The sequence below is a fragment of the Cervus canadensis genome, chromosome 3, assembly GCF_019320065.1.
Source record: "Cervus canadensis isolate Bull #8, Minnesota chromosome 3, ASM1932006v1, whole genome shotgun sequence".
Lineage (NCBI taxonomy): Eukaryota > Metazoa > Chordata > Mammalia > Artiodactyla > Cervidae > Cervus > Cervus canadensis.
Window position 1 is genome coordinate 96,729,512 of NC_057388.1, and position 23,814 is coordinate 96,753,325.

Genomic DNA, 23,814 nt, shown 5'->3' on the forward strand with positions numbered 1-23,814 from the left:
TTGTGTCTTCTCCTTTGTCTCTATCAGTCTTGCTGGAGGTTTGTTAATTTTATTTAACCTTTTCAAAATCACAAATTTTTTGTTGAATTAACTTTCAGTTTTTCAATTTCATTGATTTCTGCTCTTACATTTATTATTTCTTACCTCCTATGAGGTGGAGGTTGAAGTCTTAAGTTTCTTGTGCTGCATCCCTTGCTGTCCTGGTGAGAGAACTTCCTCCTCACTGGTCAGTGGTGTGGAAGTTGATGCTCCCACTGGGCACTGCTAATACCTCCCTGGATGATAGGGGTATGGGTGCCTATTTAGTGTTTCTCATGTGTTCTTCACTGACACATCAAAGTAGAAGGGATATAGGGATGAGGGAGGTCTGGACTTTACACCAGGCCTTCAGCCTGGAGGCGGGGGAGTACCTGATTACTGTTCTGGGCATAAAAATCAGGCTCCTCACATCATCTCCATGGACACTGCTGGGGGTCTCATTACCATCCAGTGAGGACCAAAGCCCTAGCTCCCCACCAGGCTTCTCTGACACAGGCAGCAGGGAATGGTTGCGGCAGCTGGTTTCTGCTTGGCCAGGGTTGAAGCTGAAGCTTCCCACTGGAACTCTGCTGGTGGGAGAGGAAACAGTGTTTTTTCTGTGGTGTTTAGCTGCAGTTTTCTGTCTTGCCAGACTGCCCTGTTCCTGGTCCTTTGAATAGAGGGAGCAGCCTTTTGTGATTTTTTTTTTTTAATACCTTTTGGTGTTTTTGAGTTGACAGCTACATGAGCTCCCACTTTAGCATATATGAGGCTAAAAGAAAACCAAGCAAACTCACCATTGTCATTCTTTGGGTCCTGAGGTCTCTAGACAGCCTGCCTCCTTTCTGCCTTTCTCAGTTGTGTATAGAATGTGTAGTCTTTAGCTGTGCTTATCTGGAATAAGGAACAGCATGTTTATTCAATCTTTCTATTCTATGAAGTTCATTGCCACATTTTTACAGATTTGAATTACTGATTTCTTGTCAGTTCTATGTTCTATCTATACCTTCTCCCACTTGAGGGCTTATTTTCCCATTTTCTTCGTGGTAATCTTTTGCCTAACTGCAGTTATTAACTTTACTGAAGTTGAATTCATTCATTTCTCCCTTATGCTCTTGCTTTTTGTTTTCTTGATTAAGAAACTTATTCCAGCTCTGAGGTTACACAGATACTTTCCTATATTTCCTCATGAAAGTTTTAAACTTCTTCATCTGTCCTATCCAGAAGTTTGAATTAAGTCAAGTAGGGATCTGATTTCACCCCTCTCCCACTGCAGAGAGCTGTAGCACCATGACGTTTTCCTCCCCTTTCCCACTAGTTCCTAGTGCCACATCTGTCGTGTGTGTAACTGCATTGAATCTATAGATAACGTTTGGAGAGACTTGGCATCTTCACCTTCAAGAACATGGTGTTTTCATTACTTAGGTATTTTTTGTTAATGATTCTAAATAAGCTTAACATTTTTCTACACAGTGACCTTACACATTTTCAAAACTTTACTCCTAAGTACTTAATGTATTTTTGTTATTGTGAAATAGTTTTAGTTTTTTTAATTAAGATTTTAAAAATTTAGATTTTAATTCATTCATTTATTGTTTCACAACTCCCACAAAAGGAAAGGGGACACGGGGACGAGCTCTGTGAAAGATCTCCCCTCCCCCAAAGGAACACTGTTTGCACTTAAAGGAAGCAAATTTGGTGTTTTCTGAATTCCCATGGATATTCTAAACAAAATAAGTATGTCTGTGTTCCACTTTTAGCAATCCTGATCTTGTAGGTCCAGAGAGAACCAGAAGTCTAATTTAATTTCTTTAGGAAGGTCCATATGATTCTGCACATCTTTCTGAGAGAAGTTGCTAAACATTAAAAAGAATAGCCTGAGGGGATATTTATTTGGAAGAGCATCTCATTTAAAGTTATGAGCATTTTTTCATCATTTAATATACTAGTGTGGGACATACACATAAACACACACACTATATGTATACACACACAGTGCACACAAGTATAAAATGCATATATGTACATAAAAGTGAATTGCTTTATGTTAAGTAACAACAGGTATGAATTTGAAGAGAGTGGACCTGTAAAAGAATTCATTCACAGTTTGGATGAGATGTGTTGGGTTAGGACTCCATATGTTTGTTTTCAAACTTAGAATTTGAGCTTATGATATAAATAGGATTGGTGGTTGCATGAGGTAGGGGGTTGGGGGTGGGCAAAAGGTGAGAAGGGTCAAAAGTTATAAATTTCCAGTTATAGAATGAGTAAGTCATAGGGATATAATGTACAATATGGGGACTATAGTTAATAAAACTGTATCACATATATGAAAGGAGCTAGGGGAATGGATCTTAAGTTCTCACCACCAAACAAAAAATAAAAAAAACTTGTAATTGTGTACAATGACAGATTTCAACTGAACTTTTTGTGGTGATCGTTTTGCAATATATTCAGACATCAGTTCCTTTCGTTGTGCAGCCTAAACTTACTGTGTTATATCAATTATGTGTCAATTAAAAAAAAGAAGTTAAAAATACAATTTTGTCTTTCCCAGTTGGAGTCATTCGATGTCCTGTTTGCAGCCAAGAGTGTGCAGAGAGACACATCATAGATAACTTTTTTGTGAAGGACACTACTGAGGTTCCCAGCAGTACAGTAGAAAAGTCTAATCAGGTAAGTGTATTAAGTCTTGAGTCTCTTGCTTCCTCTTAATGTGGCAGCCTAGAATACTGGAGAACTTATCATGCATTTGATTGGTTTGTCTCAAGCATATCGTTAATTAATTTCAAATTATCCCTTCTCCCTGCTTGGCTTTCTTTCTCCTCCCTTTTAATGTATTTGCTGGGTAAACTGAGTTGTTAGTCCAGTAAAATTAGCCTTATTCTGAATTTTGTGCACCTCTTAAGTCATTTGACATGCTTCCCTCTCTGCTGTATTTTGTGTAAACTGGTGATAAAAATGTAGAGGCTGGTTTATATTTGAGTCCCACTGGGTGAGAGGACGTAAGAATAGTTCCATCCATATGTCTGTGTGTCTTTCAAGCAGAAAGATTGTGATGCTTGGTTGTCTTTTTTCTGATGTTAACAGCCATCAATGATCACTGCCAGCATTCCAAATTTCACTCAGACTTTGAAAAAGGATGACATTTTCATTCTGTCATTCTCCTTTATTTCTCAACTGGAATAGGAAGAGAAAAGCATCCTTCATTTATTCTTAGGTTTACAGAGAGGTAGATAAATGCTCAATTCTTTCCCTTGAGTTGCTAATTTTTAGAGTAGTGATTTATTTTCTTAAGATTCTTCAGAGGTGACTAACAAGTGGTATGTGTGCTTATTGTTATGAACTAACTCATGGAGTTTTAAAATGAAATGTGTTGTAGTTATTCTTTTTGGTGCTCAATTTGTGACATCTTGGCAATGAGGATTCCTGAGTCCTTCCGACACAGCCCAGTAGTCATTGCTATCTCTCTTGCTTTCTGTTTTGACAAGATCTTGTTCATTTTCTGTTCTATACCTTCAACCAGCAGGAATTGGTTCTTCTGAGAGCCTTGGTTCCTTTTAGTCTGAAATGGTATTTGGAGAACATAATATAGATGCTCTTGAGCGCTTTGTTGGCCATTTTTCTATGATTTTCAAGAGAATGATGTAGCAAATGCTTTTTATTTTTAAAAGAGGGAGGAAAAAGGAAAAATATATCAAGGATATATTGACATTTTTAAGTCGAATCTAGAATTATAGATGAAAAGTTGAGCAAATAGGAAGCCAACTAAGATGATCTTTTCCTCTGGCATTGCAATCTTCCTCCAGTACCACCTATTGCTAGACTCTAATGTGGAACCAGCTCATTAAGCATATATGAGGCTTTCAGAGTAAGAGTGAAGACAAATAGAGTTAGTACTGAAAGTAGAAATTATAGAATTGTCTCTGTCAAAACAGAAAACAAGGTAACAATTACTAAATGTATGTACTGGGGATATTCAACCAAATCATCATGTTTTAAGGTTATTTAAAATAAGTAATTTTTCCCTATATGGTTAAGTCACCCACTTGATAGGCAGGTTCATTTGTTTCATTTTGCTTTTGTTTATGGTTTTGTTTAGGGCTTTAGGTTTTTTTTTTAGGGCTATAAGCCATGCCATGTAGGGCCACACAAGATGGACAGGTCGTGGTGGAGAGTTCTGACAAAACATGCTCCACTGGAGAAGGGAATGGCAAACCACTTCAGTATTCTTGTCTTGAGAACTCCATGAACAGGATGAAAAGGCAAAAAGATAGGACAGTGAAAGATGAACTCCTCAGGTTGGTAGGTACCCAATAAGCTGCTAGACAACAGTAGAGAAATAACTCCAGGAAGAATGACGAGACAGAGCCAAAGCAAAAACACCACCCAGTTGTAGATGTGACTGGTGATAGAAGTAAAGTCTGATGCTGTAAAGAGCAATATGGCATAGGAACCTGGAATGTTAGGTCCATGAAACAAGGTAAATTGGAAGTGGTCAAACAGGAGATGGCAAGAGTGAACATCAACATTTTAGGAATCAATGAACTAAAATGGACATAAATTTAACCCAGATGACCATTATATCTACTACTGTGGGCAAAATTCCTTAGAAGAAATGGAGTAGCTCTCATAGTCAACAAAAAAGTCCGAAATGCAGTACTTGGATGCAATCTCAAAACAACAGATGATCTCTTCATTTCCAAGGCAAACCATTCAATATCACAGTAATCCAAGTCTATGCCCCAACCACTAATGCTGAAGCAGCTGAAGATCAACAGTTCTATAAAAACCTACATGACCTTCTAGAATTAACACCCAAAAAAGATGTCCTTTTCATTATAGGGGACTGGAATGCAAAAGTAGGAAGTCAAAAGAGACCTGGATTAATAGGCAAATTTGTCCTTGGAGTACAGAATGAAGCAGGGCTAACAGTTTTGCCAAGAGAACGCACTGGTCATAGCAAACACCCTCTTTTGACAACACAAGAGACAACTCTACACATGGACATCACCAGATGGTCAATACTGAAATCAGATTGATTATATTCTTTGCAGTCAAAGATGGAGAAGCTCTATACAGTCAGGAAAAATGAGACCAGGAGTGGACTGTGGCTGAGATGATTGGATGGCATCACCAACTTGATGGACATGAGTTTGAATAAGCTGCAGGAGTTGGTGATGGCATGCTGCAGTCCATGGGGACACAAAGAGTCAGACACGACTAAGCGATTAAACTGAACTGAACTTAGTTGGTTTTTTTTTTTAATTTGAAATTTGTGAAACTACATATAAAATATTTATATACTGGTTCCAAAGAAAAATCTATGACACAGAATGTTTTCAGGGAACTCAAACTTCTATCTCCATCTTCACCTACCCTGTTTTTTCTCTTATCTTACAGCTAACCATTTGATTTCTTTTATGGTTTATCCTTGCACTTTTAATATTGTTTTATAATCTAAGTAATTTTATGTTATTTTAAAGATTTAAGCAAATAAGTCATTCCAGCTCATCTGCGTCTTTCTTAGATAAGCAGTAGTATGGTATGCTTTAACACTTAGCTTTTAGTTTTACTTTTTATAGTGGACATCCTTCCCTAAAAGTATGTATAGAAATCCCTTACTCCTTTTTGCTCCAGAATGTAGAGATTAAGTTTCAGGTGACATCATTATAGAGATGATAGTTGAAGCTGAGGGAGTGGATGAGACCAATCCTTAAACCTAACAAAAATTTACAGAATCCAGAGGAGAAAGAGTAGTGGTGGGATCCAAAGAGGCAATCTGGGAGATAAGAGGATCTGGAAGTGTCAAGGAATCAAAATGATTTGTGGCATCAAATGATGTTAGAAAGGTGGAAGGCAAGAACTGAGAAAGAGCAAGTTTGGGTTATAGAAGTATTATCCAGGTATTTGGAATTTGACTAATGTAAACCACTGACTGAGGGGAAAACATTTTTTTCCCCAATCATAAATGGTGTTATGAGGACTATTTATGTGTTGTGTTACTTTAGCATCTGTTCTTAGAAAATAGGGCCAACATGTACACAGTTATACAAGCTGGGGAAAAGGTACTACCCCTTGCTGTCTCTTCATCTCGCATATCCAGGGCACCCTCCAAACCAGTCAGCTTTACTGCCCACGCCTTCATTCATCTCCACTTCCGGCACTGCAGAGGGCTCCTACTTCCTCTGAGCAGAAACACTTGCCCTTTTTCTGGTCTGGTCTCTACACTGCAGGGACAGTTGTGCACTTTCTGTGATTTTAAAAATGCACTTTTTGGCCACATCACTTACTTAAAAGCTTTTAGGAGACTTCTTCAGACAAAGACCAAAAGTGTCATGTGGTTGTCTGGCCTCTGCCTGCCTTGCCATCAGCTCTTCTCTTGCCAGTCTTCCTCTTGATCTCTCCACTTTAGTGTACTGGCTTTCTGTCAGTTCTTTGAACCTGCCATGTTCTTGCTGGAGGCTTTGGTACATGCTTTTCTCTCTGCCTAGAAGACTTTCACCAGTAATTGATGACTCAGCTTTCTTATCTTGGTGCAAATATGATCTCTTCAGAGAAAGCCTTGCCTGGGTGATCTCTCCTCACTTTCCCCAATACTTCAGCCCTACTCACAAGTGACTTTCGCCCATCATATGTTTTTATAGCTTCTCATACCTTTCCTTTATGGCGCTCTTCAATCTGTAGTTTCGTATTAGTGTGATTATCCCAATAATGTTTGACTTCCCCCATGTTATTCTTCATAACCACTTAGTAAAATTCATGTTATTGCCATTATTTTAAGATGAGCATTCTAAGTAACCTGCCTAAGACATCTGGTAAGTATGGGTTCATTTATGTGTGGTTAGTTGTGTGATCACCTTTTCTTTATTCTCAAAAATTGATGGGACATGTTTCTTTTATTAGGTATGTACAAGCTGTGAGGACAATGCAGAAGCTAATGGGTTTTGTGTGGAGTGTGTTGAATGGCTCTGCAAGACATGCATCAGAGCTCATCAAAGGGTGAAATTCACAAAAGACCACACTGTGAGACAAAAAGAGGAAGTATCTCCAGGTAATAAATTAGTTTTTAAATCTCATTTTTTCTCTGTCCTTCCCAGATCATTCTTTCCTTCCCATACTAACTTGTTTTGATACAGTTGTAAACATTAAATATACTCTTTCTTTTAATACAAGAAAGTCTATTGTAGTTGAACTTGAATACTTGTAAATGTTGGTAAGTAAATGTTGAGTAGATTTAGAATTCTTCTGCATTATTTATTCACAACCCTCCTCCTATAAATGCCTTGATTTGGTATGAATGTATAACTAAAAACAAGTTGCTTTTAAAATTTCTTTATCTCTTTCTTTTTAAGATGATAAGGGGTGGGTGAGTTAAAAGAAGTTTTACAACTCTTTTTCTCACTGATATTCTTATATTAAACCTGTTTTGTGATATTTATTATGTAGGTAACTAAAGAAGCTTTGCTGTTTATGTAATGATGGTTTCTGCATTTTTGTTGTGTTGCTTATAATGTAAACTTAACTAATACATTATAGTAAAATATATATGTAACTTAAAAATTGACTTTCTAACCATTTTTAAGTGTACAAATTGGTGGCATTAATTGTATCCAAAGTGTTATGCAACCATCACCACTATTTCCAAAACTTCCGTAGCACCCCCAAAATAAATTGTACCCAATAAATAATAATTACCCATTCCCCTCTCCTCTCCAGTCCCTTTTAACCTCTAATCTATGATTTATCTCTATGAATTTGCTTACTCTAGATATCTCATACAAGTGAAATCATATGATGTTTGTCCTTCAATGTCTGGCTTATTTCACTTACCTCAGTGTTTTCAGGTTTTATCCATGTTGTAATATTTATCAGCTCTTTGTTCATCTTTACGGCTCACTAATATATTTTTGTTTAAAAATTAATTCACTGCTTTTTATTCACTGAGTCAACAAGGGTTTGAATGTCTATTCTATATTCTAGGAACTTTGCTAGATTAAAGAGATGAAGGAGTGAGTAAGACAGGCACTTCCCACACTCCAGGAGGTATCAGTATGATGAAGACTATGAAAAGATTAGCGATCATAGTTTAGCCTCATAAGTTCTGTAGACGCACATGAAAGGAGTATCAAACGTAGACTTGAGGATTTACATTGAAAGCCACATCTGGGACTTCAAAGGTGAATAGAAGTTCATCACATAAATGAGAAGGGTGGAGAAAACCAAAGCACATGGCACAAATTTCCAGAGGGAGAACACTGATTGTATCTGAGAGTAAGATGCAAGAAGTGTAGTAAAAGATGGGGCTAGGAGTTCTGAGACACAGGAAAAGGGATATAATTTCCAAGAACACCAATGAAGAAAAAAGAGAAAAGGCCAGGTATAGTATCAGGTAAATTTAATAGATTAGTACTAGAAAGACTTGTTTTTCTGTGAAGTCCAATGTCTATTGAGAAAGAGATTAGAAAAATTAAGGACTTAAAAGGTAAGGGACATGGAGGATACTTGAAATAGCTTCAGTTGAAAGAGAGCTCTAGCTTTGGAAATAAGATTACTTGGTAGCATCAAGGTTGCATTTGATATAGCACTTAAAACTTCCTCTGTCAGTCCCCTGGAGTGTGATGTTTATAGAGAAGAATTGAACTATTTATGGTTGGAGTTTAGTTGGATTTCCAAGGGGTAAATGATGCGGATAATGGCGTGTGTTGACATGAAGAATTTGGAGTTTTAACTGTAGAAAGAAAGTGAAGTTGTTGGGATAGAAGTGGTTAGGGACTGGAGATATCAGTGAGGTATAATGAGAGTAGTTGAAGAATTGGAAAGTTAGAAAGTAGAAGTTATTAGAGTGGGATATTTGAATTTATGATTACAGAAATGGAATAGTAACAGACAATAGAAAATCTAGGGTGAGACCATGATATATGTGAAACGGTATAAATAGCTAAAATAAAGTATAGGTCTCTAGAGATGAAAAAGTCTGAGAGGCTTGTCTTTATGTGGTGCTCTCTACAGACTTCTCAATCATCCAGGCTGATCATGATGTGACTTAGGGCTACGAGGATGACTGTGGGTCAGAATCAAAATTCCTCTTAAATAAAAGAAGCCTATAAATGGGTGACATGTTAATTATCTAAATCAGGTGCTATAATAATTATAATAATATAATTATTCCTGAAGAGCAGGCACAAACCAGGATGTCCCAAGCCAAGCAAGGATGTCTGACTACCCATCATCTACTGTGATGCCGAGATGACTTGAACCTCAAGGAGATGGGAACAGGGAAGCTATGACAGTATTGAGCCATCTTTGCTTTGCTGGGATTCATTCCATTTGGTCTTGTTGTATTGTGCTTTTAAAATTCTTTTAATATATTGCTAACTTTCTCTGTCTGGTTATTTATTTTCCTTTTATTCCAGAATTTTGTTTTCCCTTCTTTTTGATAAACTAGACAGTAGTTTAACTTTTTGTGTTTATCCCTAAATTTATCTAGTTGCCCTCCACATATTTTTAGTTCATTAATTTTATTTTTAATTCCCCTCAGCTTACCTTCAGTTCAGTTCAGTCGCTCAGTCGTGTCCGACTCTTTGCGACCCCATGAATCGCAGCACGCCAGGCCTCCCTGTCCATCACCAACTCCCGGAGTTTACTCAAATTCATGTCCATTGAGTCAGTGATGCCATCCAGCCATCTCATCCTCTGTCATCTGCTTCTCCTCCTGCCTTCAATCCCTCCCAGCATCAGGGTCTTTTCCAACAAGTCAACTCTTCTCATGAGGTGGCCAAAGTATTAGAGTTTCAGCTTCACCATCAGTCCTTCGAAAGAACATCCAGGACTGATCTCCTTTAGGATGGACTGGTTGGATCTCCTTGCAGTCCAAGTGACTCTCAAAGAGTCTTCTCCAACACCACAGTTCACATGCATCAATTTTTCAGCGCTCAGCTTTCTTCACAGTCCAACTCTCACATCCATACATGACCATTGGAAAAACCATAGCCTTGACTAGACAGACCTTTGTTGGCAAAGTAATGTCTCTGCTTTTTAATATGCTGTCTAGGTTGGTCATAACTTTCCTTCAAAGGAGCAAGCGTCTTTTAATTTCATGGCTGCAGTCACCATCTGCAGTGATTTTGGAGCCCCCAAAAAATAAAGTCTGACACTGCTTCCACTGTTTCCCCATCTATTTGCCATGAAGTGATGGGACCAGATGCCATGATCTTAGTTTCCTGAATGTTGAGTTTTAAGCCAGCTTTTTCACTCTCCTCTTTCACTTTCATCAAGAGGCTCTTTAGTTCATCTTCACTTTCTGCCATCAGGGTGGTGTCATCTGCATATCTGAAGTTATTGATATTTCTCCCAGCAATCTTGATTCCAGCTTGTGCTTCTTCCAGCCCAGCTTTTCTCATGATGTACTCTGCATATAAGTTAAATAAAAAGGGTGACAACATACAGCCTCGATGGACTCCTTTTCCTATATGGAACCAGTCTGTTGTTCCATGTCCAGTCCTAACTGTTGCTTCCTGACCTGCATACAGGTTTCTCAAGAGGCAGGTCAGGTGGTCTGGTATTCCCATCTCTTTCAGAGTTTTCCACAGTTTATTGTGATCCACACAGTCGAAGGTTTTGGCGTAGTCAATAAAGCAGAAATAGATGTTTTTCTGGAACTCTCTTGCTTTTTCAGTGATCCAGGAGATGTTGGCAATTTGGTCTCTGGCTCCTCTGCTTTTTGTAAAACCACCTTGAACATCTGGAAATTCACGGTTCCCGTATTGCTGAAGCCTGGCTTGAAGAATTCTGAGCATTACTTTACTAGCGTGTGAGATGAGCGCAATTGTGTGGTAGTTTGAGCATTCTTTGGGATTGCCTTTCTGAGGGATTGGGATGAAAACTGATCTTTTCCAGTCCTGTGGCCACTACTGAGTTTTCCAAATTTGCTGGCATATTGAGTGCAGCACTTTCACAGCAGCATCTTTCAGGATTTGAAATAGCTCAACTGGGATTCCATCACCTCCACTAGCTTTGTTCGTAGTGATGCTTTCTAAGGCCCACTTGACTTCACATTCCAGGATGTCTGGCTCTAGGTGAGTGATCACACCATCATGATTGTCTGGGCCGTGAAGATCTTTTTTGTACAGTTCTTGTGTGTATTCTTGCCATCTCTTCTTAATATCTTCTGGTTCTGTTAGGTCCATACCATTTCTGTCCTTTATCAGCTTACCTTAGTATTGTTTAATCAGTCATTCTATTTATTTGTATTCTGCGTTTCCATTTAATGTTGTAACATAAGCATTACCTGGTCTTATCTCCACCCTAAATAACTAATTAAGAAGTTTTATGTGGATGACTGCAATGTAATAATGTACATTTTATGATTATCTCTGTGTCAGTGGGTATCCTCTGTTAGGAGTTTTGCAAAAGTGGGGAAATAATTTTTCCATCACCTCTTTTGTACATTTTTATTAGATTTTTCTGCATCGCACATTAAAAACAAAAACTACATTTGGAATAAGGAGAATTCCAGTTGGTTTCACTCACTTATCTGGGCTATTTTCTTAAGATTTTTTTCTTTTATTTCATCAGTTCAGTTCAGTTCAGTCGCTCAGTCATGTCTGACTCTTTGCAACCCCATGGACTGCAGCACTCCAGGCCTCCCTGTCCATCGCCAACTCCCAGAGTTTACTCAAACTCATGTCCATTGAGTCTTTGATGCCATCCATCTATCTCATCCTCTGTCGTCCCCTTCTCTTCCTGCCTTCAATCTTTCCCAGCATCAAGGTCTTTTCAAATGATGAGTCAGTTCTTCACATCAGATGGCCAAAATATTGGAGTTTCAGCTTCAGCATCAGTCCTTCCAATGAATATTCAGGACTGATCTCCTTTAGAATGGTCTGGTTGGATCTCCTTGCAGTCCAAGGGTCTCTCAAGAGTCTTCTCCAACACCACCGTTCAAAAGCATCAGTTCTTCAGCACTCAGCTTTCTTTATAGTCCAACTCTCACATCCTTACTTGACTACTGGAAAAACCATAGCTTTGACTAGACAGACCTTTGTTAGCAAAGTAATGTCTCTGCTTTTTAATATACTGTCTAGGTTGGTCATAACTTTTCATAAGACATCTTTTATGCTACACACTTTCTTTTTCTCATGAATTAATTTTAATGTTAACATTTAAAGTGAAAAGTTCATCTTTTCCTCCAGAAATGAAAAAACTACTTGATATTTTACTGTCTGTAAAACCTAGTGGTGATGGTGATGTGATGAAGCTGTACCTCCTTTACATCTCAGTGGATTTGAATTTAAATGAACACTCTAATAGTTATTTACTGTTTAATTATGTTAATTTTCTTCTTTTTGCTCCCTCCTGCATGTCTCTACAGAGGCAGTTGGTGTGACCAGTCAACGACCAGTATTTTGTCCTTTTCATAAGAAGGAGCAGCTGAAGCTTTACTGTGAAACATGTGACAAACTGACATGTCGGGATTGCCAGTTACTAGAACATAAAGAACATAGGTACCTGCATCTTTGATTATATGCATAGATTTATAATATAGCTTTAGGAGGACTAGATGACTGCTGGCATCACAGCAAAATGGCAGTCTGTAAATGTTTCCTTTGGCTAGCAGTATGTTGACCTATTAAAGGATTTTTCAACTTAGGTGTTATTGACTTTGGAGCCAAGTGATTCTTTGTTGTAGGGCCTATCTGGTGCATTGTATGGTGTTTAATTTTATGGTGTTTTACCTCTATTTACTAGATTCCAGTAGCATTCTCCCAATTGTGACAATTAAAAATGTCTCCAGATATTGCCAAATGCCCTGGGGAGGAAAATCACCCCAGTTGAAAACCACTGGCCTGCACACTTTAAAAATATATAGAATTAGTTGCCAGCATTGTAGATGAGATTTTACATTTAAAAAATTTGTAAGTCTTTCGTTTTGGTTTTTTGTTTTGTTTTTAAAGAAAATTGAATCTGTTGTAGCCCTAGGCGCCATATATTTTCATGTCAGCATTTGACTGGACTTAACTTTAGTCCTCTTTAAAATAGTCATACTTCTCTAATTCATCATAGTTCCTACTACAGCTAACTTTTACATCTGTCCTCCATTGGCATTTGAGTTAGCAACAATTAAACAGTAAGATTATGATATGCTGATATAAATACAATTGGCTTTAAAAAGTCTAGGCTTCCAGTAGTGGCAGACTAGGTAATTTGGACCAACCATACCAGTGAGCTTATACCAGTGTAACTCAGGGGCTTCCCTGGTGGCTCAGCAGGTAAGAAATCCGCCTGCAGTGTGGAAGACCTGGGTTCAATCCCTGGGTTGGGAAGATCCCCTGGAGAAGGGAAAGGCTACCCACTGCAGTATCTGGCCTGGAGAATTCCATGAACTGTATCATCCATGGAGTCGCAAAGAGTCAGACATGACTAAGCGACTTTCACTTTCACTATACCAGTGACGGTAACTAGAAAACATGGACAAAATATAGAAACCATGGATATTTTAGAGTTGGTAATAAAGAATTATTAACTCACTCCAGTACTCTCACCTGGAAGTTCCATGGACAGGAGAAGCCTGGAGGCTATTGTCCATGGGGTCACAAAAAGTCAGTCCAAACTTAGCGATTGAACATCAACAATAATTACTAGATCAGGATTGGGTTGCAGTGGGGACAGAGAATGGTACAGGCTTTTTTCCCCTTTGAAGCATTTGCCTAGAGGTTGAAGGATGCTTTTAACAAGTTCTCACACCTAAAAGACAGGGATTGGAGTTCCGGGGTCACAAGGGTTAAAGGCTTCTCCTTGCCTTGCGTTGGGATCCTGAAAGTCGACACTATTTTGATAAAGATCAACTAGTTAGTAAATAGTTCCTCACCAGAACTAAAATGCAGAATCAAATCTAACCAGTACCTAAAGTTGGATTAAACTGAAATCATACTGCTTGTGCCTCAAGATACCTGGTAGAATAAAATGTGAATCCTCCCTGGAAGAAGACATCACCCTAGACCTCAAATCTATTTAATAATGAGTTTGGCAAAATGGGTTCAGCACACAATTAGAAATAACCAAATATGTTAGGCAATGTGGTACAAGGCAATGTGAACAATGTCTAGAAATTAACATTACAATAACTGATTAACTCAGTAAAGGGTTTAAGAGCTGATTTGACATGCTAGTAAATGAGAATTCATGAACTGGAAGAAAATTAAGAAAACATCAAAATTAGCATGATAAACAGAAAGATGTAAAATGGATCAAAAAGATGTAACACAGTGTGTAATTTGGCTCCAAGAAGGAGAGAGAGAATGGGAAGGAAGCAGCATTTGAGGGCAGAGTATAACGGCTTAGCACTTTGTAATGTGAAGATATCTAGCTCATATTCTAGAAGCCTCATAACTCCTCAGCGGGATAATTTAAAAGTAAAGTAATATTTTTGAAGTTGAAAAAGAAAATAACTATAAAACTAAAATTCTATACCCAGTGAACATATTCTTCAGAGATGAGAGTTAATGAGAAAGACATATTCAGACAAAATAAACAGAGAATATATCCCTGGTAAATACTCACAAAAGCACTTTAGGCAGAAGAAAAACAGTAGGTGATGCGTGATGGAAAGAGTAGTAGTTAAAGTAAGTATGAGTAAATCAGAATAAGTGTTGACTTGACAATAATGTCTTAGTGTGTGTCAGGTGTGTGTTATATGTCACACAGCAGACGTGTTAGGAGGATATGGAGTTCATGTCCTTAGCATTGTTTAGGAAGACGGTAGTAAATATAAATTAATCTTAGATGATAAGTCAAAATATGCATTTTCTAATGCAGAAAGTAGTTACTAAAAGAGTAGTAAAAATCAATATGATTATCATGATAACAGAGGAAGTGGAAAAATTAATAATTAGTCTAAACTCGGACCAAAGAAGAAAAAAGGAACAAAGAGCAAGTGGTATTTAATAATACTTTGATAGGTTGGTAGATCTCTAAATATATTTGTAGTTATAATAAACATGGATGGATCAAAGTTTCCAAATTAAAACATTCCGGGCTGAATAAGGAAGCAGAGAATCTGGAATTCTCTAGGCCACAATACTGGAGTGGGTAGCCTTTTCCTTCTCCAAGGGAACTTCCTGACCCAGGAATCAAACCAGGGTCTCCTGTGTTGCAGGAGGATTCTTTACCAGCTGAATTACCAGGGAAGCCCAAGTTAGAAATCAATTTAAATAAAGCATCAAGGAAGTTCCAATAGATAATAGAAAATATTTTTATCTGAATGATAATGAAAGTATCCTTGAGGTATACTGCTAAAGCCGTGATTAGAGGAAATTATCATTAAATGCATATATTCTATGTTAAGGATAAAAAATAAAGTAAACATTTATCTCAAGTTAAAAAAGACAGTAAATTAAACCCAAAGTCAGTAGCAAAAAGGATATGATAGATACAATGCAGAAATTAATGAAATAGTCATAGTGAAAAGTTGGATCAGAAGAGTCCTTTTAATTTAGTAATATCTATAAAGACTCCCTTGTTCTTAAGGGATAATGAAGGGAAAGGCTGCCTTCTATGGATATATTTGGTATTTTTTTTTAATTATTGTTTACATCCTTTATACCCATTATCATACAAGTGGGCTTCCCTGGTGGCTCAGATGGCCCTGCATTGTGGGAGACCCAGGTTCAATCCCTGAGTCAGGAAGATCCTCTGGAGAAGGAAATGGAAACCCACTCCATTATTCTTACCCGGAGAATCCCATGGACAGAAGAGCCTGGCAGGCCGCAGTCCATGGGGTCGCAAAGAGTCAGACACGACTGAGCAACTAAGCATACCCATTATCTTGATCTTCTATTATTTGTTTGCTTTGGGGCTTTTCCTCATTTTAGACAGACATATTTGTGTGAAATAATTTGCTTATTATTTTTTCAGATACCAATTTATAGAAGAAGCTTTTCAGAATCAGAAAGTGATCATAGATACACTAATCACCAAACTGATGGAAAAAACAAAATATATAAAATTCACAGGAAATCAGATCCAAAACAGGTAAATTTATATTTGTGGTATTATTTAAATCATCTTTATATACAATGTATTAAGTATATTAATTTTAAGAACAGACAGTTTGCTCAACTCATGGTGAAGTACATCCAAATGAGTTGTCAGATGGGTGTAATAACACAGAGCTGATAAGACTTGTCCAGAAACTTTGAATTTCTGGAAAGTTTGAGAGTATTAGTCTCGGCCATGAAATTTAAAAACTTTGTTATTATTAACAGCTCATTTATCAGGTAAATATTAATAATAATTTTTAATTATTTGCTATTTTCCAATTTCCCAAGAAATGCCAGGATATAAAAACTGTAAAGTATTTTAACAATTAGATAAATACTTGCTATTTTAAGGAAGAAGAACATATCATAGAACATCAGGAGACAGGGCTTATAAAACTGTTTCACATACCTTTTACTCTTTAACAGGTACAATACTTAAAAGAGTTTCTACATATTACCTGTTATACTTTTGCCCTCCAAGGAATCAAATCATCAGCTGTCCATGTCTTACAGTTCAGTGATTGAGGGAGAAAACCACTGACCTCTGTGGAGAAGAGGGAATTTGTCTGGTACCCCTTTTTATCCACTTGGGACCCACACTGACATTTGTATAACACCTGTGAAGCTCCATGACGCCTTTCCTTTGTTGTTGTGCACACAGAAGTAACATGTCACTGCTTAAAAAGATCAAGAAAGAGCCTGAATAAGGGAGGCCTTACAGGAGTTTTCAGTGCTGTTCACAGGGAAAAAATAGATCAGCCTCTTACAGTTCATCTTCCTTAAGATCAGTTGTCACAATCTGTTACTCTGATCATTTTGCAGCATGGCTAGGTGGGACCTTTGGTACTATTTCCAAGGAATTCCTTGGTTTACCTGGTTTTCTTAAAGAAGATTTTAAGTATAATTTAACTTTTTTTTGATAACCTGGTGTTGTTGTTGTTATATCTATTTATTATTATACCTTGTGGTAATAAAAGCTCTGTGGTGTGTCTTTTAGTTTTTATTATTCTTTTTTTATTAGCTCTCATTTCATTTTACCTTTCTCTTTCATATAAAAACTGCAGCTGACCAAATACTATTTTCTTTGCCATATTCCAACCAAGTACTGTATTTGGCAAAATTGACATATCTGGTGGGTTTAAAATTTTTGTATTTAAGTAATGGGAAGTATATAATGAATATTTATGGAGTGATAAGGATAGTTTTTCCCATCTAATGGCAAAGAGTAGCAATTGCAAAATAACTAATTATATATATATATATAAACTATCCACCCTTGATGAAATTCACCCTTTTGACTTTTTTCTTTCACTGTGTATATGGTATGAGTTCTGAGCCAAAGTTTACTTTAAAGAAAAAAAAAAAAGATATCCATTTATTCCAACACTTGTTCCAGTTGTTGAAAAGACTATATCCTGTTGCTGTTAAACTGCGTTGGCACCTTTGTAGAAAATCATTTGACTATATATGTATAATATTATTTTGGACTTTCCAATTCATTCCATTTTCTTTCTTGCTAATACCACGCTTGCTTCATGACTAGAACTTTTTATAGTAAATCTTAAAATCAGACAGTGTGAGTTTTCCAAATTTGTTTTACTTTTTTTTTTTTCTTTTTATAAAAATATGGAACGCTTCACGAATCTGCGTGTCATCCTTGCGCAGGGGCCATGCCAATCTTCTCTGTATCGTTCCAATTTTTAGTATATGTGCTGCCGAAGCGAGCACGTTTTACTTTTTTTAAAAGTTGTTTATACTAGTTTTTAAAAATAATACATTATGATATGGAGGGATTTTATTTTTTGAATGGTAAGAATTTAAAATTTTGAATTAGTGGCTAATTATTAATATCTTTATAGCCTACTTGATTATAAAAAGGTTAAATTTACTGGACTGGCTTCACTATTAATTCATTTTTATTCATATGCAAACATGGTATTACTTGTCCCTTTTTTCATTCTGTTCCACCATCATGAGATTTTTGTTTGTTTTTTGAGGTTGTTTACTTCCTTGATCCGATAGCCAATGTTGATGTTCAATAATTATCTTGAAGAATTTCCAACATGGCAGGGAGTAAATAGCCCAGAGAACTTATACTCAATATTTTGTAGTAATGTATAAGGGAAAATAATCTGAATAATAATAATACATATATGTGTATGTGTAACTGAATCCCTTTACCATATACCTGAAACTGATACAACATTGTAAATCAAGTATAATTTTTAAAAAAAGAATTTCCAACAGAGAATAAAATCCCTGCCCCTTTGATCTTAAGTTTTGGAAGATAACTATGGGAGAAGCAGACAGAAGAAATGAAGCCTTTTATTTACCTCGTAATGTTTGATGGTGGATGCCTCATTTTTATCTGCTTCTATAAGGTATTCTGGTTTGATGCTGTGTATTTTTTTTCTCATCCATCTTGATCTCCATGAAAACATTTTCTCTGATCAAAGGAAAAAATGTATGGTGGTATGTAAAAACATAATGTTATCTGGCTGCTTATTTCAAGACAAATGTGTTATTAAAAGTAGCTAACTATTATTATGGTCTTTTGGTTTTTATTCAGATAGAATGAATGGGCAGCAGTTCAGATGACTAAGATAATTGTGACACATTTAAGCTTTTCTACTTCTTAGTTGCAGTGAATACAGTAGAATTCAGAGTCATGGTTTTCCTTATCTTGTTTATAAGTCTTTTTTTTTTTTTTGTCTGTCCTTACAGGCTGAGAAATTTTCCACATGTCATCATAATTTTTCTGAATATTATTTCCTTAAAATGTGTTCATTGTTTTACAGTTTTATACATTTTTAAGATTGAACTGAAGTGACTGTCTTTTGGAAGAATTATATTTTTGCTCTCTCATCTTTAAGAAAGTCAATTTAAACTGAAGGACCCTTAGGAATAGCCAAGCTTTTAAGAGCTGAAAACTTTCTGGTCTAATTTAGACATTAGAAAATCAATATTGCGTATTGTAAAACAAATATGCCTTAGATTTTAGATTTTCCCCTTTTGTTTAATTTTCAGGATAATTGAAGTAAATCAAAATCAGAAGCAGGTGGAACAGGACATTAAAGTTGCCATATTTACATTGATGGTAGAAATAAATAAAAAAGGTAAAGCTTTACTGCATCAGCTTGAGGTAAGTTACTGTTAATGGGACAAAAGTAGTGATTATATTAAGTGTTTTCTTATGTATTTGTGAATTTGGAATCACAGCCTTTTTCATACAATTGTTTTTATTTGTGATTCAGTAATATTTTAGGCTCTACCTTGTAGCTGACCATTTATGACTTTAAAATACACTAGGAATGTCTTACTCCTTATTGTTTACTTCATAGCACAAAGCATAATGCCTTGCTTGCAGAAGGAGCTTGGTAAATGTTAAAACAAGATGAACTGTTTTAGAGATTCATTGAACTGACAGCTTTGGGTCCCCAAAGCAGTGCAGCAAAGTTTTTCAGTAAGTTACCCTAAGCTATATTTAAATCTCAAATATATACATTTAACCTTAGGAGAAATTAGATAAAAGGATGTGCTTCCTCCCCTCAACAGTCTTAATTGTGAAAGCAATACTCAGGGAGTGATGCTCAAGGTACTTAGGATAGTTTTTTCTCACTGCAGGTAAGAAAAATATTACTGTCTTAATCAGCTTTTTTACACACATAAAAGGTCAAGATCCAGAGTAAATGTTTGACTCAAATAATATGAAGCTACAACTTCTACATGGTATCTTAATGCAACACTAATGCATGATATTTTGGTATTCTTTTAATATATTGGTACAAATGGATTTTAAGAGAAGAAAATTAAGAAGAGAATAAAAGAATCCTAATGTTTGAAGATTTAAGGGGCAGAAAGCTCATAGAAATAAGTTAGTTCAACCTCTTTATCTATAGTCGACAAAATTGTAAGGTCTTTGTCAGCAAGATCTCTTCCTCTTGGAAAAGCATGATCATTCCCGTGGTTTATCAAACATACAGGAAGCAGAGACCAAAATGATTCTCTCTCCTTTTGGAAACAAATACATAGTGAAAAAATTTTCTGGCTAGGAGGAATCAGACCTCATTTATAGTAACTATCTTTTCAAGGTTCTAGGGTGCATTGGGAGGTTGTTGGTTTGTTTAGCTAGAAGCATTTAAACTATTTTAAAAGATGTCAGAGAGCTCTACTTACAATCAGATGTCACATTGATTTGCTTTCTCAGAGTGAATAGTGCACACGTTGCCGTAGCTGTTTCCAAATTTCACTGTTAATCAGGGTTGCTTGATTTTTAAAAATCCAGGAAAGAACACAAGATGACCACATCTTCAAATCTCTAAAAGTAAACTTGGTCATCAGTATTATTTTAAATCAACTTTATATATTGACTTACAATTTTTACAGTGACTTTTAAGTATTCTTGTCAGTCTTCATACCCTTTCTCCTGGCTCATAGGATCCTCCTTTAAGGCAAATAAATGTAATCAGTGTTTTCTAATAACTTGAAAAAAGTCAGGCAAATAGTTATTACTATAGAAGACCAAGAAATTTGGGCTTCTGATTCTCAATTTGCAACATCTGTAAAAGTCAACAGAATTTCTATTCTTTCTAGAATGTCTTTAAGAAACACTTAGGTTTTGTGTGGTCAGAGAGAGCCTAGCAAATCATCTCTGTACTTAAGATTAGACACAACAAAGCCATTAGTAGTCACTGCAGTGACTTAATTCATTTTGAAGTTGCTCAGTGATGTCTGACTCTTTGCAGCTCCATGGACTGTGTAGCCCACCAGGCCCCTCCATCCATGGACTGGAGTGGGTTGCCATTTCCTTCCCCAGGGGATCTTCCCAGCCCAGGGATCAAACCCGGGTCCTCCACATTGCAGGCAGACGCTTTACCATGTGAGCCACCAGGGAAGCCTCTAATTCAGTTTAGCATGTATGTATTTTCCAAATTTGAAGCCAGGGTGTAGGTTCACTTTTTCTGTTGAGAATATAATTCCATATTGGAGTATAGCAATTTTACGTAACATTTCTTAGAGCCAGTGAAAGGTCCTGTTTTCTCCTCCTTTTCTTGCCAGGTAAAGGAGACCGTGGGGGTAGAGACCTTTAAAATAGCCCACATTTAGTGGGGCTTTCTTCTCCTCTGGACTGACCCATGTTCTTGTTTGTGTACTTCCCTTGGAGAAAATTCTGTAGTGTGCTTTTCTGTGGCTTTTCTGAGAGTGCATTCATTCCATTAGTCACTGTATCAGTTGGTTCATGGCAGTTTTCAATAGACAAAAGTTATATGCTTCCCCCTTTTTTTCCTTACTACATAGAAAGCATAAATATTGTCTACCATGTGGTGTGACTTGGCACAAAGTAGCTGCAATCAGGATAAGAGTGCCTGAAAGGGGAAATCATGTGTTTGAGTAAATCATGTGATCTGGTAGCTTTACTCGATTGCTGGGTGGTACACCTATTTTACTTGTTAGTGTTGAATTTAATGGGCACTTGCTTTTGTTAAAGGGCTTCCCAGGTGGCACTAGTGGTAAAGAACCCGCCTGTCAATCCTGGAGACATAAGAGACGTGGGTTTGATCCCTGAGTCAAGACCATCCCCTGGAGGAGGGCATGGTAGGCCTCTCCAGTATTCCTGCCTGGAGAATCCCATGGCAGAGGAACCTGGTGGGCTATAGTCCATAGGGTCACAAAGATATCTAATCCATGGTTTTGTGCCTTTTTGGATACTGGAAGATGGATGAACAGAAGCCTAAATCCCAGAATATGTAAAACCCAACACAAGGCCTTGGGCAGCAGAGATGAGGTAGCATCGGGGTGACTGTGACACTGGAGACATGATTTTTACTTCAGTGAAAGTGATCTTTTGTACCTAGGGATAAGTTATTGTCACTTGGTTCTTAGAGGTGGTGGTTATCTTAATTTGGTAATCATTAAAATGTGTTACATGCAAAACTAATTTTGAAACTTTTTTTCAGAGTCTTGCAAAAGATCATCGAATGAAACTTATGCAACAGCAGCAGGAAGTGGCTGGACTTTCTAAACAGTTGGAACATGTCATGCATTTTTCTAAATGGGCAGTTTCCAGTGGCAGCAGCACAGCATTACTTTATAGCAAGCGACTGGTAAGATCAACTGTGTGGTTTAATATAGAGAGATACAGTGGAGTTACTAGAATGCTCAAAATTTATAAATGTTTATTAATCTATACTTAAATGCTTTTTACCTTTTTCTAATCTTTATCAATCAAAATATTTTGATTTTAAAAAATCTTTAAGCTCCCATGATTTAGGTATGTCTTCAATTTATTCTGCCACTGTCACTTCTATTTTGTTCTTTTCCAAATTTTCCCTTAGTGACAACTGAACTTAATACTAACAATAATGATAATGGTAAACATTTCCTGATTACCTGTTGTGTGCCAGGCACTTAATTCTAAGCATTTCATGTAATATTTTATTTAAAACTTTGCATCATTTTTATGAGATGGGTGTACCTATCCACCCCCATTGTATGAGTGATGAAACCAAAGCATGAATTAACACACATAAGGCCACTCAAAATTCCAACTTGGACAGCCAAACCCAGAGGCTTTGTTCCTCTTGTCAACACTGCATTGTTTACCCTGTCAGTGATATATGGTGCTGGATATTTCAACCCCATTGCTACAGAAAAGTGGCTGTCATTTGTCCAACTATTTTCAGAATAGTCTAGAACCTTGGTACTGAAAATGTGTTTACTGCATACTAATCACCTGAGGATTCTGGTTCAGTAGATGTGATCTGTGGTTCTGACAAGCTCCCAGGTGATGCTAATGCTGCTGGTCTGTAGACCACATCTTTAGTAGCAAGGATATAGAAGACATTTAGCTGTGGGAGTCACACCATATAGGCATTCTTGCACCGCAGGCAGATTCTTTCCCATCTGAGCCACAGGGAAGTCCTGTATAGGCATTCTTAAAAACTCTGTTCTACTTGTTTTAAAGATTCCACAGAGATTTGTCTTGAAATCAAATTATGACATCCAAATCTGTTTTCTGTTCACCTACTCTGTTTTATGGAAGAAATTTTCTATGACTATATTGAAATAAGGAAATGCATTTCAGGATAAACTTGTGTAAACTAGGTTCAAATATTGAGTGACTTACTAGAAAACTGATTTGTAACTATTTCTAAAACTGTTCCTAATCATGAATTACATTCAACTCTTAAGATTTTTTTTCTTTTATAATTATCAATGATATGTTCTCTCAATCTTGAGCTGTTTTTTTCTTTTTCTTTTTTTACTGCTTCATTAGTCTAATGAAAAACAGCTTCTATACAGTTCATACTTTTTCTGTTACTTATATTTTCCTATAAGTCAAACAAAACACAGATAAAGGAGCAAGTGAGAGAATTGTCTTTTTCTCTACTAGACCCATAATGAATATTTTTATTTGTACATAAGAAAGCATATTTGCACAGATAGTCTCCTTATCAGTTTAATGTTTCTCTAATTTTATTCTACTATTTTGTTTGTGATTATAGTAAGAAAACAGTAAAGTTAGAGGATAGGATTACTTAATCTGCACAATGAGCTCTTGGAATAGAGAGGGAGGCTGTTCTCTGTATCATACACAGGAGAAAATAGACACAAGGAAGCGTAAGGAACCAGTATCACCAGCTTCCTGCCTCACTGAACTGTGGTGGGCCTTGCTGCATCGCTGGCAGCAGATAGAGCTAGTAAGATGATTTACCTGTGACGAATGCAGAGCTGAAGCTTGTGATTGCTTGTAAAC

The 23,814-nt window shown here is 36.8% G+C and overlaps 1 protein-coding gene and 1 non-coding gene across 3 annotated transcripts in view; one reads left to right on the forward strand and one right to left on the reverse strand.

Moving 5' to 3' along the window:
* TRIM24 (tripartite motif containing 24) overlaps positions 1 to 23,814 on the forward strand; it is a 108,294-nt gene that overhangs the window by 43,816 nt on the left and 40,664 nt on the right. For both annotated transcript variants that reach the window (XM_043463825.1, XM_043463824.1), the window contains exons 2-7: positions 2,576 to 2,694; positions 6,925 to 7,072; positions 12,392 to 12,524; positions 15,934 to 16,050; positions 19,086 to 19,200; positions 22,016 to 22,162. In XM_043463825.1, the coding sequence (XP_043319760.1) occupies positions 2,576 to 2,694; positions 6,925 to 7,072; positions 12,392 to 12,524; positions 15,934 to 16,050; positions 19,086 to 19,200; positions 22,016 to 22,162 (779 nt within the window). The remainder of the gene's footprint in view (positions 1 to 2,575; positions 2,695 to 6,924; positions 7,073 to 12,391; positions 12,525 to 15,933; positions 16,051 to 19,085; positions 19,201 to 22,015; positions 22,163 to 23,814) is intronic.
* Positions 17,679 to 17,786, reverse strand: LOC122438974. The gene has a single exon (XR_006268719.1). It is a non-coding gene; the product is annotated as a U6 spliceosomal RNA (small nuclear RNA).